General features: G+C 47.0%; 1 protein-coding gene across 11 annotated transcripts in view; it reads right to left on the reverse strand.

Annotated features, from left to right (window-relative positions):
• The window catches only part of PDS5B (PDS5 cohesin associated factor B), a 2,333,811-nt gene that overhangs the window by 761,670 nt on the left and 1,554,430 nt on the right, over nt 1-17,711 (reverse strand). For all 11 annotated transcript variants that reach the window (XM_069639007.1, XM_069639003.1, XM_069639002.1 and 8 more), the window contains 2 exons: nt 10,335-10,458; nt 9,813-10,017 (listed from right to left, as the gene is read on the reverse strand). In XM_069639007.1, coding sequence (XP_069495108.1) covers nt 9,813-10,017; nt 10,335-10,458 — 329 coding nt within the window. The remainder of the gene's footprint in view (nt 1-9,812; nt 10,018-10,334; nt 10,459-17,711) is intronic.

Consider the following 17,711-nt stretch of genomic DNA (forward strand, 5'->3'; position numbering starts at 1 on the left):
TTTTGTGTTTAATGCCTATGGGATTTTCTCTCCCCCATAGGAACCATCTTTATTCATTTTTGTTACATAGCACCTTCAGTGCAGTAACACTGGGGTGTCGTAACGACCCCCAAACAGACTCCATACCCTGGGACTGACTACTGTCTCCCAGGGCATGCAAAGTCCCCATTGACTTTACTAGTCAATTTCTATGAACTAAACCAGTACAACCGATCTTACTATGGAGGTACTGGAAGGGGTTAATAGTTTTTCCCCTATGTTCATTTTCGAGAGGGTACCGTACAGCACCCCGCTCAAAAGTTTCTGGCTGGTGGCAGTGGTTACTACCAAAAATGTTCGACCGCAAATATTTCTCTATGGGATTTTCCCATTGTTCGAGGATGCCACTTTTTCTGACAGCCTCTAACATACCGCCGGTGCATTTTAATATTAACTTTGCTCCGGTGGGTTTTATTTGCCAGAACTTTAACATAACTTCTTTCTCGTGTCTTTCTCTACAATCCTAACCCAGGTCGGGGATCCTTTGTTCGTCTGTTTGGCGGGCTTCTGGCCAGAAGTCCTCCTTCCGGCACCACTGTGTCTGGGGTGGGTCCATTGTGTGGGAGGGGGAGTAGGACCCCTGGACAGGGTTGCCTCCGCAACCCATGTCGCACTCTATCCTGATAGGCTGGAGGGTCTCCCGCCAAGATGACCACTCCACTGTGTGTGTGACAGCTAGGCTGTATGAAAGGGTTTTTTTTTTGCATAAAAGCAGGGTCCTGAGGACTGGAAGAGCAAGACGTCGCCACTGGAACTAAGAAGCCGAAGAGGAGAGAAGCCAAAGACATCTGCAACGACTGAACCACCGGTGAAGCCCTGCTGCAGCGTCTCACCACTTTTCTCCACACGACGAGAGAAGATCTACATCTGCAAGAGCCTTCTTCCCTTGAGCTGGTGGGCCAACCAGTTTGCCAATCGCCTTCCCGAACCTGCTGTGGTCGAATCGCCAGTGCCCTGCACTTGGAGACCGGATAGCCAGGCAGCCATCGACCCGGACCGCGATTAAAAGGAGAGTACGTTTTAAACTTCGTTTGGCAGCACCACGGCTGGTTTCATCCCTGGGTAGTGCAGTACCTCGAACCTTCCTCCACGACGAGAGCCTCTCTTCCTCTGCTGGACCCCTCGAACTGCCGGAACAATCGCCACCGCAGGAGCCACTTCTTCACTGTTAAGGTACATTGTTTCCGCCAGACCGCTCTTTCTTCGCGGGAGTGCTAAAGGTGTTTTAAATCCTTTACCTACCTGTTGGGTTGGCCGCCCCCCCTCTCTTAACATTGTCTTTTCAACTCTTGCAACCACCATTTCAAATATTGTTAACCAAAGACTTGACTGCAGCTACGAGAAAATGTTTCTCCTGGGCCCTTGCCCTGTACCACTAACTTTGGCACAGGCCTATTGACTTTGGACACATTTGTTAGATCTGCTTTCTCGAGATTGATTCTCAATTAGAACTGTGTGGTGCACCCCTTTCTTATAACTACCCTTTCCTTCCCACTGTTGAATCTTGTGAAATGCCATTTTGCTCAGTTTTCATTTAAGTACTGCTTATACTGATGCACTTTCTTTCTCCAACTGTGTCACAAGCTAATGGGAAGTGTTGCTAGGGTGTATAAGAAGCTATTTCTGAATAACTTGTGTTTTCCCTCCCTTGTGAGAAATTGTCAGAGCCTTCCTCGTGTGTAGTTTTCACTGTGCCGTTTTGCTCAGTTTTCACTCTCGTTCACTTGGTCTGCAATTTATATAGGTAGTATGTATATTTTTCCTTGACTTAATTTAACTTGCTTGATACTTGTGATAGATGTGTTTGATTAGAGGTGTATAACATAAATATAGATTTACTTTTTAACTACAAGCTTTGGTCCGTGTTTCCTTGTGCCATAGTCTATTGTGCCTATTGTGTAAACCCTGAATACTGCTCATCTCCCTCTTGAGATAAGTCTGACTGCTCAGCCACAGCTACCAACTAAATCTTTGTGGTACAGACTGATACCAAAGGGGATTTATTGCTCTCACCTGTAGTCCTAATCTGGTGTAGTGCTCCCTAAGGGAACTGCACTGGATTCTGCCTAACACTGGCCTAAAGAGACTCATCCACAGTTTTCCCGAATAAATTGTCCCCGTCGAAGGGCATGTCCAACACCCTCGACTGAACGTCCGGAAGAAAATTGGTGGCCTTCAGCCAGCCCCGCCGCCGACAAAGGCAAATGATTTTGCCCATTTGGCGGTAACCCGTGTCGACTAGGTCCGTGGCCACCGTGATGGCGTGGTCTGATGCCACCTCGAGTTCCTGCAGGATGTCCAATGCTTCTGACCTCTTGTCTGGAAGAAAGTCCAGGAGGGGAGCGATCCTGAACCACAGCTCCCGGTTGTAACGCGCCACAATGGCGAGAGAGTTGGAGGCCTTGATGGTCGTTGCCGCCGATGTGATAACTCGGTGTTAGGGAGAATTCTCATTCTATGGCTAATTTCCCTCACCTAGTGAGTCCCCCAGCAGCTTTGCTGGATTTCTGGAGTTTATTTTTTTCCACTTGGTTAGAGTGTGAACCTTTTTCCTACTCTTACATGTGTTTTGCCATGTGTATTTCTACTTGTTGTGTGGTCTTGGGCTCTGGGGCACCCCACTCCATGAGCCCAACTTCTTGTGTGTGTTACACAGCACCTTCAGCGCAGTAATACAGGGTTGTCTCTAAGACTTCCCAATGACTCAATTTCTCTGGGGCTGACTACTGTCCCCCAGAAACAGGTAAAGTTGCCATTAACTTTATATAGTCACTTTAATTTACAGACCCAGTACACCCCATCTAACATGGAGTACTGGAAAATGGTTAATTCCTACCCCTTTCTGTCTGTGCCTCTTTGAGCTTTGTTTTGCTCTCTTAACATTTAGACTTGGTTGGTGGCAGTGGTATCTACTCTAACTTTTCTACCGCGATTATACTATATAAATGTGGTACTGTCTTAGGCTATTATGTTAGCTTCGAACATATACCTGCTTGACCAAATACTTTTTATTTTGGCTCCGGTCGGGTTTAGTCGCCATTTCTTTTTGTTAATGTCCTTCTTGTGTTTTACTTTGCACAGCAAACCAGGTTTGCCTTCTTTGTTCGCCGACCTTTGGCGGGCTTCTGTCCAGAAGCCTCCCTTTGGCGTCTGGGAGTCTAGGTGGGCTGAATGCGAGGGAGGGGTGTAGTCACCCCCTGCACAGGGTCTCCTTGGAAAACCCAAGTTGCACTTTGTGTACATTGGCTGGAGGGGTTGTCTGGGCTGGACAACCCCCCTGCTGTGTGATTGACAGCCAGGCTGCGTGAATGGGGGATTTTCGCATAAAAGGTAGGACTCTTGGGCTGGAAGTCAGAGTTGCCACTGGAACTGCAAGGTACTGAAGAGAAGACGACGGCTGCTGCAACTACCGAGTCCCGGTGAAACCCTGCTGCCGTCCTGAGCTATCTACCCTTCAACGACAAGTGAAGATCCAGTCCGGAGTCTTCTTCCCTTGAGCCTGGTGGGATCAACCAGCTCATCTTCATCAACCAGAGGATCATCTTCTTGGTCGAAATCGCTGCACACTGCTGTAGTGGTCCGGAGAGCCATCTGAAAATCTTCTCCTGATTTAAAGGAGCGCACCTTTTATTCACCGTCGCTTTGCTGCTGCTGGCTTCATCCCTGGGTAGTGCAGATCGTTCCAGACGTCGACCTTCTTGTCACCACGACTGAAGCACCAGGAACTGTGAGTCTGCAGGAAACTACCAGGAACAACTGCTGTGGCACCAGCTCTTCTTCAAACGAATAAGGTACTGTGTCTGACTTCGAGGAACAAGGGTGAACCCCTTTCCTCCTCACCAAAGGCTTGTCCTTATCGTCCTTCCTTCTTACAACTTTTGCTTCCACTTCTGACAATATCCAAGTACTCCTGGCAATCCTGAATCGTGAACAGAACTATCCGTGTGATCCTCTGCAACAGGAACCCTGTTCCACTTGACACTGGCGCAGGTCTATTGACTTTTATTCCCTTGTAGGAAAGTGTCCTCTGATTCTATCTGCCTTGACAAAAGTATTGCCTATGATTTTTATCCCCAACTCTCTTGTGTTAATTTGTTCTAAGTGTGTTTTAACTCTGGTAACATTTCGTCCTGCGGGTATGCTTATCTTTAGTAAGCCCGAACTGTCATTACTGTCAAAAAGTGATCGCATATGTACCCCTGGTAACGTCTTTTGTTTATAACACCGGTCTGTCAAAACCAAAAGTACTTACCTTGAATTGTTCTGCACAAGGAGAATTGGTTGTGTGTAGTGTATTAGAAGTGTGGTTTTAATGTAATAGAAGTGAAGTGTTTTGCGAACATATGGTAAAAAATAAATGTACTTTTACTTTAACCAAAAACCTTGAGTCAGTGTTTGCTTGAGTCACAGTAATTGTAGTCCTTTGTGTAATCTCTACTACTGCTCATTTGCTCTTGAGATAAGTCTGGATGCTCTGCTACTGCTACCACTTTAACTGTGTAGTACAGGCTTGTACCAAAGGTGAACTTGTATTACCACTTGTAGTCTTAATTGTGTGTAGTGGTCCCCAAGAGCACTGCACAGGATTCTGCCTAACACTCGTCACCCCATGACATCCATCATCTTCCCCTCACTGTCTGGGGTGCGGGAGGGGATGGGGCAGGCCGCTGAAGAGGAGGAGCCCAAAGACTTCTTTTTGGCTGCTGCCGAAACCACAGAGTCTGGCGATGGTTGGGTCCGCAAGCACCCTGTACTTCTTCTCATAACGGTCCCTCTTCGATGGGGCTGTGGAAGGGTTCTTCATGAGGGCCAAACCCTCGTCCCAAATATCATCCAGGAGTGGGACCGACAGGACGGTCTTCCTCTTGGCCTCGCGGCGCTGGTATAGGAAACATTCTTTCTTCTCCTCAGGGACGAGCTGTAAGAGCTCCGAAGCACCGGAGATCATGGCGTGGAACAAACCTATCTCGTCAGGCAGCGAAGACGGGAGGTCCCCCAACCCGCCATCGTCGTGTCCGGATCTGTCTCCTCCCTCAGGAGGTCGGGGGGGGGGGGGGGTAGGGGAGGATGGAGGCGAAGGGTGGCAAGGAGGTGGAGGGTGAACTTTCCTCTTCTTGGTGGGTGTTTCCCCCGTCGGTACCAGCGCTGTGGGAGGGGTCGCCAGTGCTACAGGCATCCTCGTCTGGACCTCCGAGACCAGTGTATGCAAAACAGAGAGAATGTCCGCCGAGATATCTCCACGTGGTCACAGAGGCAGCTGCGGCAACGGAGGCAAGACCTGTGACTGAGACGCAGGCTAGTCGCCAAGGCACCCACCACCCTGCTGTTCCTCATCGGTCTCATCGTAGACCTCCTCGTCTCCCTCTTCGGATTCTTTGCTGTAGGGCCTGCTCTCAACGCACCTCTCCTCCTGGATAGTCTGGAGGCAGTGAAGCTCCTCCTCTGAGGAGATATCTGTGCCCTGGAGGACCACTGGGCCTCTCCCTCTTCTCTGCGACCAGAGGGGACGGTTTCGGTGAAATGACTAGCATCATCTCTGGTGTTTTCTAAATGGGCTGAAAACAGGACTCCCTCCCGACAGGCAGGGATACTTTCGCCTTTGGGACTTTGACCTGCGGGTCTGCCACGGCAGCATTTGTGAGCAACGCCACCACCCATTCGATGCAAGGCTGGGTCTTCGTCGGATGTAACTGGGCATTCACGGCCTTGGTCGAACCCTTGGCCTTCTCCTTAGGGGGAGGATCAGCGCCCCACTCCCCCTTGGCATTCTCCGGCGGGCCGGTCTTAGGCTTCTCCTTGAGCTTGCCCGGATGGTTCGACTTCCTCTTTGACGAAGATCCTGAGCGTTGGCTGGTGATCGAAGCCGCAAGGGCGCTGTACTTGCCCGGCCGCCGAGGAGCCTGTCGCAAAGGCGCTCCCGGTGACAGTGGATTTGCAGTGTTTGGCCTTTTGTTGGCCCCCCGTGGGAGGAGTGCCCTCAAAAGGTCTTAGAAGACCGCTCAGTTTTCTTGGTAGCAGGGGAGGCATGCTGCTGGGACCCACCCAGAGCAAGGGCCTTGGCCTGTAGCCACTCCTTGAGCCAACGATGAATAGTTTGTTTTCATTCTCTGTTCCAAAAGGCCTAAGATAAAGCCTATATAAAAATGTAGCCTCACAGGAAGATAAGATAAAGGGTGGGCACACTAAAGCATTGTACAATGACTTGTGGGTTGATGTCAGGGCCACCGTTGCCTCAAATGTAACCAGCATGGAGTCAAGGTCCAGTAAGGGCCAGTGCAGGCATAAACTGTTATAGAACACTATTGTGTCCATATTGCAGTGAACAGGCTAAGGATAGCAGAGAAAGCTATCCGGCAGCAAGGACTACAAACCCCAGCATACTCGCGCGCTCGCGAGCAGAAGAACTACAAGGGACCACGCCCGACGATCTGCGCATGTGCACGGTGCGCGCACGGATCTCCGCTTGCGCTAAAGCGGACGGACCGGAGCGGACGCATCGGCAGAGGCCTCCTGCGGGCAGCGACCCGCGGGGCAACACCCCACCTGTGAATACTGCAGGCCCCAAGCCCCTGGCACGATAAGTGCATTTCTCTCAGTACTCCTGTTACGGGTGAAAGAATAGACAAGAGAAAACCGCCTGTTAACTATAGTTAGACAGCTAGTGCATAATGTTTGACTTGGGAGAAGTCCCACGGATTTCGGCAGCAGCGAGGGCGCCGGACTGGGGGGGAATACCTGGTGAAATTCCTTTCTGACTAGGCCAAGTGGTCGGCTTGTAGATCCGGCGTGACTTGGTGTGCCGTGTGAAGTAACACAGGTTCTCGCAGACGCTTTGACTGACTCAGCGTGTGTGAATTGTTCGTGGCCTGAACTCATACTTGTTTTTGGTTCCTTTGTAGCGGCGCTCCGCTGTATTAGCAACAAGGACCCGATTCGCCGCCGCAGTGTTACGGCAAGAACTGTGGCTGTCGCCCAGCACGCAACCCGGCAGCATCTAGTGAAGCTAAGTGCTCCTTTGATATTTCCACTATTGCGTCTGGTAAAGTTGGGGCTAGCATTGTGGGTTGGTTGTGATAGGAACCACCAAGCAAATGTTTGAAACCTAGAGCGTGACAGAAACGCTTTTGGGATATGATGTAATGTGCTAATGGTTTACTACACAGTGTTTTGAGCCACAGCTTGTGCGAGTGTGTGGGAGTGTGTATGGGCTGAGTACCTTCGATCTCAGGAGCCCCAGCAGGGCACATCAAGGCGGAACCTTCCCCCAAAGCCTTCCAAATCCATTCCCCCTTTCCTTACCCTTCCTTCCTTCTTACCCGGGTATCCTAATTCCCCCTACCTATCCAATCCAGCGGACCCGAACCCTCTTTCCCCGGTGGGTTGCGGTGGCCTGTGTTATTTACCAAGCCAGGTGCCAAAACCCAACGGGGAGGCAGGTGTGCGTGCTACCACTGAGCAAGATTGAGAGCCTGACAGTTGACCTTGCAGATGAAGAAAGGAAACTTTCCTCAGCTAGCTCCCTCTTATGGAACTGCCTCCCACTTGCTCTTTGTCTTGAGCCAGAGCTCCTTAAATTCTGGAAGCTCCTCAAGACTTTCCTTTTCACCTCCTCCTTCCCTTCCTCCCTCCTCTGCTAATCCCACATTTGCTGTGAGATTGGTGATCAGGGCCCTTATGTGTCCTTCTGGGCCCTGGCCTCCCACACCCAAGTACCTTCAGCCTCCGCCCCCTCCCAGCACTTGCCTGGTCACCCACTGGCCTATGCCACTGTAGGCCTGCACTGAACTATTTATTAGCAGCTGACCTCTCCCTAGCACGTCCTCCACTGGGCACTTCTATCTGCTGCTCACTTACAAGCCTGGGCACTCCTAGCACTTACCCCCACTCCCTCCTTCCCCTCTCCTCTCTTATGCACTTGCACGTTCTGAATGCTCACATGGCCTAGTAGGTCCATCTTTATTCTTCAGTGTTTTAATTGTTTTTCAATCCCATGCTCCATCGCTGTGGGCGTTTGATACACAATTTACTTGCTGTATATGTGCCTTACAAATGCACAATAAAATAAATAAAAAACATATGGAACAGGGTACATAAACCCTCTTAATGCATGTAACAGAGTTGCATTACAAGACGACAGATAGATCTGACAGGACACCTGTTATTTTGCAACACTTTGAACACTCGGCTAATGGACTGTGCTGGAGGGGATGCGATGGAGCAGAAACCTTTCTACTTATTTGGCGGATATGCCCTAAGCTAGAAAAATACTGGGAGTAAATCCTTCAGAACATTGAAAGGATTCGAGGCAAGTAGTTATCGCAGGATTCTGTGGTATGCCTATCAGGCAGACCAGTGAGGTCTGTATATCTTATGGTTAAGAAAGCCAAAGACCTGATTACAAGAACTTACTAGTGGCTATGCCGACAGCGAGCCCAGACTTGAATTGCTGTTATGCTAAAATGTAGTCCGTTCTCAAGGAGAAAGTTACACATACAATGAAATTATCTGGCCCGTTTTTTCTATATTTGGAAGTCTTTCGCTGGACAAGTCGGATAATCCAGTAGACAACATGTGCCCTACCAAACTGAGGACTCTAGAACATTTTGTAGTTTAAACCTAAAGTGTTTGGGCTGACAGTAGAACCTGCACAATGGAACAGCCAACAGAAAAGTAGCCGAGGAAAAACAGTTACCTCATATGTACACACCAGAATTGAAGAGTATCTTTTTAAAATAATTTTATGTCACTGTATTATTCTTCCACCATGTTTGAGGTATGGTATTGGGTATATGGATTGTGGGTGTGGTCGATGGTCTTGAATGTTAGTGATGTTTTTCTGAATATGTAAAGCAAAAGAAATCGTTTACATTTGTAACAATTCAGAATTCTATAAGAATCTTCCAGAATAGGGATCTTTGCTGATTTGCAAAGCAGCTGTGACTTGTCTTCCTTCCTTGGCGCTAACTGGGGCATGGTGTAATACAGCATATCAATTTAGGATGTGTAGGCTGTGCTATGGTAGTATAGGGACAAGTCTTAATTTGCTGACATGTGGTATCCTTGAATCAGCTTATGAGGCGGAATATGAGAAACATGTTTATGATATGCGATCAATCTCAGAGAATCAGTTTTGGTCCTATGTGTGCTCTGGCCAATCAATACTCATCCAACTATGCTTTTAGTATATGGGAAAACTGCTATTAGATAATTATTTTTTGTTTTATAGACAAACTATTATAGGACTGTCAGTCAATTTTATGATTGATTTTATTGTGTGTCATCATGGTTTTAAGTGTTATTAGTAATGGCCAGTTTTTAGGCATTGTATGTTATAATGATTGCAGCACTTAGTATTTTAAGGTATGTCTTGTTACATTTTGTATTGTATTTTTGGAAGGTGTTTCAGGTTGAATTTCAATAAAATAACACTAATTACACTTTACAAAAAAATAAAATGACATTGTAACATTGGTAAACATTGTTAAAACATTATTACAAAGATTTCAAACAAACAAGATATGGACAGTATGATAAAAGTGTGTGCTTGTATAAACAGCCACAACTGTGAGCATACAGGACTCCTCACATTGGACTCTTCAACACAGGTTAGAAAAAGAAAAACACATTAAAGCAAATTAGTCAATACAATACGCTCACCTACTAATATTCAATATTTGCAACAATTACTTCATATTTTAAGGCAATAAAAGTATTTTGGGCTTGGGCAATCAAAAGTGTCTTTTAAAGGTAGGGTGTGTGCAACTTGCGCTTACCACTCACTGCTGCATGTTGCTTCAGATAATCTCTCCTCACATTTATATTCTTCACTAGGCACTGCCTTGCATGAGCTCTTCTCTCTTTCACAGGGTCTTTTGCACACAGTGCACATATTGCCATATATTCCAGTGGTAGGCGTAATCTGGAAAGGCCCTTGTGAAGCTTCTGAGCAAATATTTGTCTAACTTGGTAACACTCATCCTGTCAAAGAAAGGAACATTAGGGCTGAATATGGACTTAACCTATGGTACACAATTCACACGAGGAAAGAAAGGATTGTGCAATTCATTTTAACATTTCAGTGGTCTTTTCCCTTTTATCATAACATTGACATTTTGGCTTTTGAGGCTGCTCAATTTTGTGCTACTTTTAACCCGGCAAGTGTTTAAAACTACTGTGTTTAAACACCACTTGTCACTGAAACCTCTACATTCTGGCACATCTATACCTCGCCCACTAAAACTCATCACAAACACCAACACACATTTGCATTATTAAGCTTTAAATGTTGCTCTTACATTGATAACAAGTGCACATAGTTGGTACTGATCCAGCGTAATAATTTCATGGTAACAAGGTTCCTGTGCTAACTTCACAATAGCACTCCCGGCAGCAAGCCTCAGACGTGACATGTCCGGTTTGCTGCAAATCAGAAGTAGAAGGTGTAAATTAAAACATGTTTAAAACCACCACATGTTTCTCCAAAACATTAATATAAAAATGGAACAAGTTACTTACCTGTAACTGTTCTCCAGCATGGGTCTGGCATGGATTCACATGCTCATGAATATTCCCCCTCAGGCTGGGAATCCTTTGTAAAGAAAAGATCAGTTTCATTTCTGAATAGTCTTTCTCCTACCAACCAATCACTGAGCTTTGGGTCATACTGCACCCAACCAATGACTGCCCATTAGCTGCGCCCCTCCTCTGCAAGCCATCTTCAGATTTGGTAGCACATAAAGTGGAAGTAGGACCAAGAGAAGGGGCGCAGAGGATTAGGAGGGAGGGCTCGCATGTGAATCCATGCCAGACCCATGCTGGAGAACAACAGTTTGTTAGGCAGAATCCTGTGCAGTTCCCTTAGGGATCACTACAGAAGATTAAGACTACAGGTATATGCAATAGTCTGTACCACAAAGATTTAGTTGGTAGCTGTGGCTAAGCAGTCAGACTTATCTCAAGAGGGAGATGAGCAGTATTCAGGGTTTACACAATAGGACTGTAATACTATGGCACAAGGAAAAACTGCCCAAAGCTTTGTATTAAAAATAATATTTATATTTATTTTACACACTTCTAATTCAACACATCAATCACAGTTATTAAAGCAAGTTAAAACTAGTCAAGTAAAGTATACACAACTCCCTATTTAAATTGTAGACACTTTTGAGCCAGAGTGAAAACTGAGCAAAATGGCAAAGTGTCAACTGAGCACAAATGGCACTCTAACAATTTCTCAAAAGGGAGGGAAAGTACAAGTTATACAGAGTTAACCTCTTAAACACTCTAACAACACTTCCCAAGTGGATTGTGAACAAGTTAGGCAAGGTAGCACTTTAGCAATAGTCATACATAGGTGAAAACCGAGCAAAATGGCACTTCAACAATACTCAAGAGGGAAGGAAGAGGGGTTATAAGAGTTTTTGGTGCACCAACACAGTTGAGGATGAAAAGCAATCCAGTGAAGGCAGTTGTAACAGATTTAGCCAAAGTCAATAGGCCTGTGCCAGAGTTAGTGGTACAGGGCAATGTGCCCAAGATCAAAGTGTTCTAGTCGCTGCAGTCAAGTCTTTGATTTAATGATTCAAGAGGAGGGTGCAGAAGGTAAAAGATAATGTTAGTCGATAGGGGTGGCCAACCCAGGAGGTAGGTAAAGGATTTCAACACCTTTAGCAGTACCCCGCGAAACGGGAGGCCTGGCGGAAAAAGTGGAAGCGGCTCCTGCGGTGGTTCCTGGCAGTTTCTGCAGTTCGCGTTCTGCAGCAGAGGAAGAGAGGCTCTCATCGTGGAGGAAGGTTCGAGTTACTGCACTGCCCAGGGAAGGAACCAGCCGCGGTGATGCCGAAACGGATTAAAAGGTACACTCCTTTAAATCGCGGTCGTGGTGGACGGGTGCCTGGCTATCCGGTCTCAGATTGCAGGGCACTGGCGATTCGACCAAGGCAGGTCCTGGAAGGCGATTGGCAAACTGGTTGGCCCCACCAGCTCAAGGGAAGAAGGCTCTTGCAGATGAAGATCTTCTCTCATCGTGTGGAGAAAAGTGGTGAGACGCTGCAGCAGGGCATCACCGGGGGTTCAGTTGTTGCAGATGTCTTTGGCTTCTTTCCTCTTCAGCTTCTTAGTTCCAGTGGCAACATCTTGCTCTTCCAGTCCTCAGGACCCTGCTTTTATGCAAAAAGACCCCCATTCATACAGCCTAGCTGTCACTCACACAGCAGAGTGGTCATCCTGGCGGGAGACCCTCCAGCCTATCAGGGCAGAGTGCGACTTGGGTTGCATAGGCATTCCTGTCCAGGGGGTCTACTCCCCCTCCCACATAATGGGTCCACCCCAGACTCAGTGGCGCCGAAAGCAGGGCTTCTTGGCAGAAGCCCCCCAAAAGGACGAACAAAGGATCCCCGACCTGGGTTATGATCACAGAGAGAGGCACGAGAAAGAATTATTATAAAAGGTCTGGCAAATAAAACCTACCTGAGTAAAGTTAATATAAAAATAAACCAGCGGTATGTTAGAGGCTGTCAGTAAAAGTGGTAGCCTCGAACAGTGGGAAAATCCCATAAGGAAATATTTGCGGTCCTATATTTTTGGCAGTAACCACTGCCACCAGCCAGAAACATTTGAAAGAGGGACTGTACGGTACCCTCTCGAAAATGAACACCAGGGAAAAAATATTAACCCTTCCCAGTACTTCCATAGTAAGATAGGTTGTACTGGTTTAGTTCATTAAGATTGTCTAGTAAAGTCAATGGGGACTTTACATGCCCTGGGAGACAGTAGTCAGTCCCAGGGTATGGAGTCTATGGTGGGGGGGTCACTAGGACACCCCTGTGTTACTGCACTGAGGGTGCTGTGTAACATGTGTATAAAGATGGTTCCTATGAGAGTGAGATAAACCCTATAGACATTAAACAAAAAAAGCCTACAACACATATAGCAAACCTGGCTTAGAGTGGGAAAAAGAGTCTGTTAGGGAGAATTCTCTGATAAGGCTAATTACCCAAACCTAGTGAGTCCCCCAGCAGCTTTGCTGGATTTGTGGGGTTTGTTTTTTTCTCCTGCTAAGAGTGAGACTCTTTTATCCCACTCTTAGACATGATTTGAGGTATGCCCTTGACTTCTTCTGTGCTTTCCTTTATTACTCCATAGGGTATCATCTGTTTTCCTGAATTTATAGGGGATCTGGTTGACCAGTCCCTCAGAAGTTGGTACAACTTATGAACCTGTGTTAGGCTTTTTCAAGGGGTCCTTATAAAGGATTCCCTTAGATCTAGAGGGGCCTCCAAGGTTCCTCACTACCTCTCTGTTGGGAGCAGGTTGGATCTCAGGCCTCTTGGTTGGAGGGGTTGGGTTTAGGCAATGTACCTGCTTCCCATTCCTCTTAGATCTATCCTTACCTATTTTAGGAGGTTCACTCCCAATACTAGGATTTGAGTTGGAGTCTTCAGTAGAAGGTCCAACAGTCTGAAGGTTTTTGGCCTTACTTTTCTTTTCTGGTTTTCTACCAGCACTGAGAATTACCAGTTCTCTTAGGCCTAGGTAGGGGTCCAGTTGGTCTATCCACCTCTTCCTCAGAACCAGGGGGAGTCAAAGACTCTAAAACTGGGGGAACAATGATGGAGCGTGGTTCGGGCTCCCATTTCCCTAACAAACTAGCCTGAAATGTGCCTGGGTCAGAGGTCAACTTACCAACACCAGGGCTTGTAGTGGGGTTCTCAGTAGAGGTTCCCACAGGCTTAGAGTGGTCCCTTAAGGTGGCCTCTCTAGCCAATTTGGTTTGGTTCTGGGTCTCCATACTGGGGGGTCTGGGGGTACTGGATACTACTCCTAGAGCCCTTAGATCATTCCCCAACAGGACTCTCCCATGCACCTCAGTCTGAACACTGACAGGAATCATCACTGTCATGTTGTTACACTGTATGAGGGCTGGTAGAATAGGAACCATTTGGGCAGGGGCCCCAGACATCTTAGTGGGACCTTTGGGTGCCTTAGGAACATCCTCAGGCCTGAAAAAGCTTTCATCCACTACTGTTCTGCTGGCCCCAGAGACTCGCCTGGCAGGAGTATCCTGGCCATTGACAAGAACACTGTCCATGTAATAAACTTTAGAGGTTTTTGGTATGGAGTCATACACACTCCTATTCTGATTACTAACCAGACCCATGGACCCTAATGATACACTTGCTTGAAGACCCAAAGGTTCTTCAGCAAAGACTTCAAAGTGAGCATTGTGCTGATCCCTGTAGGTTTACCCTTACATTTTGGATCTCCTGTGATATGGTCAGTTGCCCCACAGAGAGCATGTTTCAAATGCTCTCCACAGAGAGCATGTTCCAAATGCTCTCTGGAATGGGGGCTTCTGCTGACCTCTTTCTGGTTGGACACCAGACGACTCACTCGCCCTATTTGGCTTCCCTTGAGGCTTACCCTGGTCATTTTGTTGTTTGGGGGCCTCTTTGGGTTGGGAGGTATTAGAAGTCTCTTGGTTCCCTTTTGGTGGCTGCTTACCCTCATCCTTTTTCTGAGTTGCCCCAGAGTCCTTGTGAGTAGCCCTGCTGGCAACCCACAAGTCAGCAGCCTTAGCTAGCTTTCGGGACTCTAATTCCTTTGAATCAGCCAAGTGCTGTCTGAGCTCAGGAGAGCAGGCATCATAAATTGACTCCAACATCACAAGATTGCTCATTCCCTCATAAGTGTTCACTCTGTAACCCTTTGTCCATCCCTCCAAGTTTTTCAAACTTTCACTCACCCAGGTAGCCCAAGGGGGTACCATCATGCTTTTTGAGGGTCCTAAACCTCTTAAGGTACTGGGAAGGGGTCTGCCCAAATCTAGCTATTAAAGCTAGCTTCACACATTCATAATCCATCCTATCCACCTCCCCCAACTCCATTACCACATCAGATGCAACAGGGGGGAGCCTAGAGAACAACCAAGGAAGCAATTGATTCCCTGTGATGTTCTGGAGCCCATGATTATACTCAAACATAGCCAACCAATCCAACACATCCAACTTAGGTTCATACATACCCACAATCTCTTTAGGCATCCGGGGTCTTTTGGGACTGGAACTCCTAGAGGATCCGGGGAGAGAAGCAGTTTCAACAGATAATTTCTTCATCTCCAGCTCATGCTTGAGCTCCATTTCTCTGAGCCTTAGTTCTTGGTGCTTTTGTTCAGATTGGGCACTAATTCTTTTGAACTCTAATTCAAGCCTCATTTTTTCTAGTTCAATGAATTCAGGACTTAATGTGGGACCTGACACAGGTCCAGTAGACATAGCTTGAGGTGCTAGGGCAGGCAGAGGGGCAGTGGGGACAGCTATATTAGCCTCACTTTCCTCTTCTGAATCTACAACACGATTATCAATACTTTGATCCATATTACCTTCATCACAGTTGTCTACATTTGCTGGGGAGGTAGGTTCCTCTGAACCACTACTCAGACTTTGGTTTTCTAACAATCTTTCTATTAGTTCCATTTTCTTGCCTTTAACAGGAAGATCCTTATTTCTACAAAGAACTCTTAAACAATCAGCAGTTTTTGCAGAAAGGGACTCCTGGCTGTAACTTTCCATAGTTTGACTTGTTAAAAATTAACTTTACAGTGCGAAGCTTTGTGGTTAGTTGCACTAAGGTATCTACACACTGTAAAATGTATACTCAATACAAATCCCACCGCTGCCACCAGCGTCAGGCAGAATCCTGTGCAGTTCCCTTGGGGAACACTGCAAAAAGATTAAGACTACAGGAGCAGCAGTAAACCCAATTGGTAGCAGTCTGCACCACCCAGATTTACCTGGTAGCTGAGCAGTCAGACTTCTCTCAAGAAGAGTAGGACAGAATGCAGAGTATACACAATAGGGTCATAACAGTAGAGCAAACAAACACTGACCAGAGCTTTGTATGAAAAGTATATAATTATTTATTTAAAAAACACTTTAGGTAATACACTAGCACTCTCAATGAAAAGTAATCTAAAACACAGTCAGGTAAGTATACACACCTCCCTTGATAACTATCAGACAAGTCAGGGTTAAAGCACAGCTATTTGTTAAGACAGAAGTGAGTGCTTAACCTACATGGCACTCCAATAGTTTACGTTAAAAAGGGAGAGAAAAGGCAGAGCATAAACTAAAACAGTTCAGAGCAAGGGGAGAAAGGCAGGTTATACTGTAGAGCCAAAGTTCATAGGCCAGGCCCACTTTAAATGGAGCAAAGCGAAATGTGCCCAGGATCACATGGTTTAAAATGCACTGAAAGTCTTTGCAGAGTGTTCAAAAGAGGTTGGGGTAAGTAAAAAGATATAGTTAGAAGGCCGGGAGCCAACCCAGTTTAGAAGCCAAGGATCTAAGGGTCACCTTTAGCAATCTGTAGAAAGGGAGGTCAGGCAGGACACAGTACCTTAAAGAGAAAGGAAGCTCCAGCGGGGCAGTAGTTCCTAGCAGTGGTTGAGGTTTGTGGTTTCGACCAGGGGAAGAGAAGATCTCGTAGAGGAGGAAACGTGGAGTCGTTGCACTGCACAGGGATGAAACCAGCCGCGGAGTTACCGATTAAAAGGTGCAGTCCTTTTATCCGCAGTCAAGAGTGGTCAGCTTGGCTATTCGGCCGCCGGGGTGCTTGGCACGGGCGATTCGACCAAGTGACGTCTTTGGAAGCGAAAAAGGGCAAACTGGTTGGTCCTGCCAGCTCAAAGCGAGAAGACTCTCCAGCAGAAGATCTTCTCTTGTCGTTGGAGAAGTGGTGAGTTCGTTGCAGCAGGGCTTCAACGGTGGTGTCGTCGGTTGCAGGTGGCCAGCTTCTTCCCTCGTCGGATTCTTAGGTCCTGTGGCGACTTCTGAAGTTCCAGTCCCAAAGGCCCTGCTTTTATGCAGAAAAACCCCCATTCATCAGCCTAGCTGTCAATCACACATGCTAAGTGGTGAGCCGGGCGGCTCAACACTGGGCCAATGAGTAGAGTGCGACTTGGGTTGTTAAGGCAACGCAGTCCAGGGTGCCAATTCCCCCCTCCACCCTTCCTGTGGAAACCAGACAGAGTGGCACCACTTGGAGGGCTTCAGTGGAGAAGCCCGCCAAAATAGTGGAACAAAGTGCTCAACCTTGATCAGAGTTACAGAGACGGACACAAACGCCATTTTAGAATCGAGTTCTGGCAAAAAGACCCAACCGGTGATTTAATATTAAATAAATAAACCAGCGGTATCTTTAACATTGCACCAAAAAGTGGAGCGTTTAAAATCAATGGGAAAATCCCATAGAGAATATTCCGGACAAATATTTCGCGTGGTAACCACTGTCAGAAACTCGACGAGGGGTGGACGGGACAGTGCCCCCTCGAAAACAGACCCAGGGGCAATCGAATTACCCCTTACCAGTACTTCCACAACATGATGGTTTGTACTGGTTCTGTTCACAATTTAGGCCAGTAATGCCAATGGTGACTTTACGTGCCCTGGGAGACAGTGGTCAGTCCCAGGGTATGAGTCTATGTTTGGGGGTCACTGTGATACCCCTGTGGCACTGCACTGAGGGTGCTTTGTACCACACATACAGAAAAACAGATGATACCCTATGGAGTAAAAAAAGAAACCCCATAGCCCATAAGCATATAATAAGTCAAGGGCATACCTCAAATCATGTCTAAGAGTGGGAGTAAAAGAGTCTCACTCTTAGCAGGAGAA

The sequence above is a fragment of the Ambystoma mexicanum genome, chromosome 7q (assembly GCF_040938575.1).
Source record: "Ambystoma mexicanum isolate Mex_15411 chromosome 7q, UKY_AmexF1_1, whole genome shotgun sequence".
Classification (NCBI taxonomy): Eukaryota; Metazoa; Chordata; class Amphibia; order Caudata; family Ambystomatidae; genus Ambystoma; species Ambystoma mexicanum.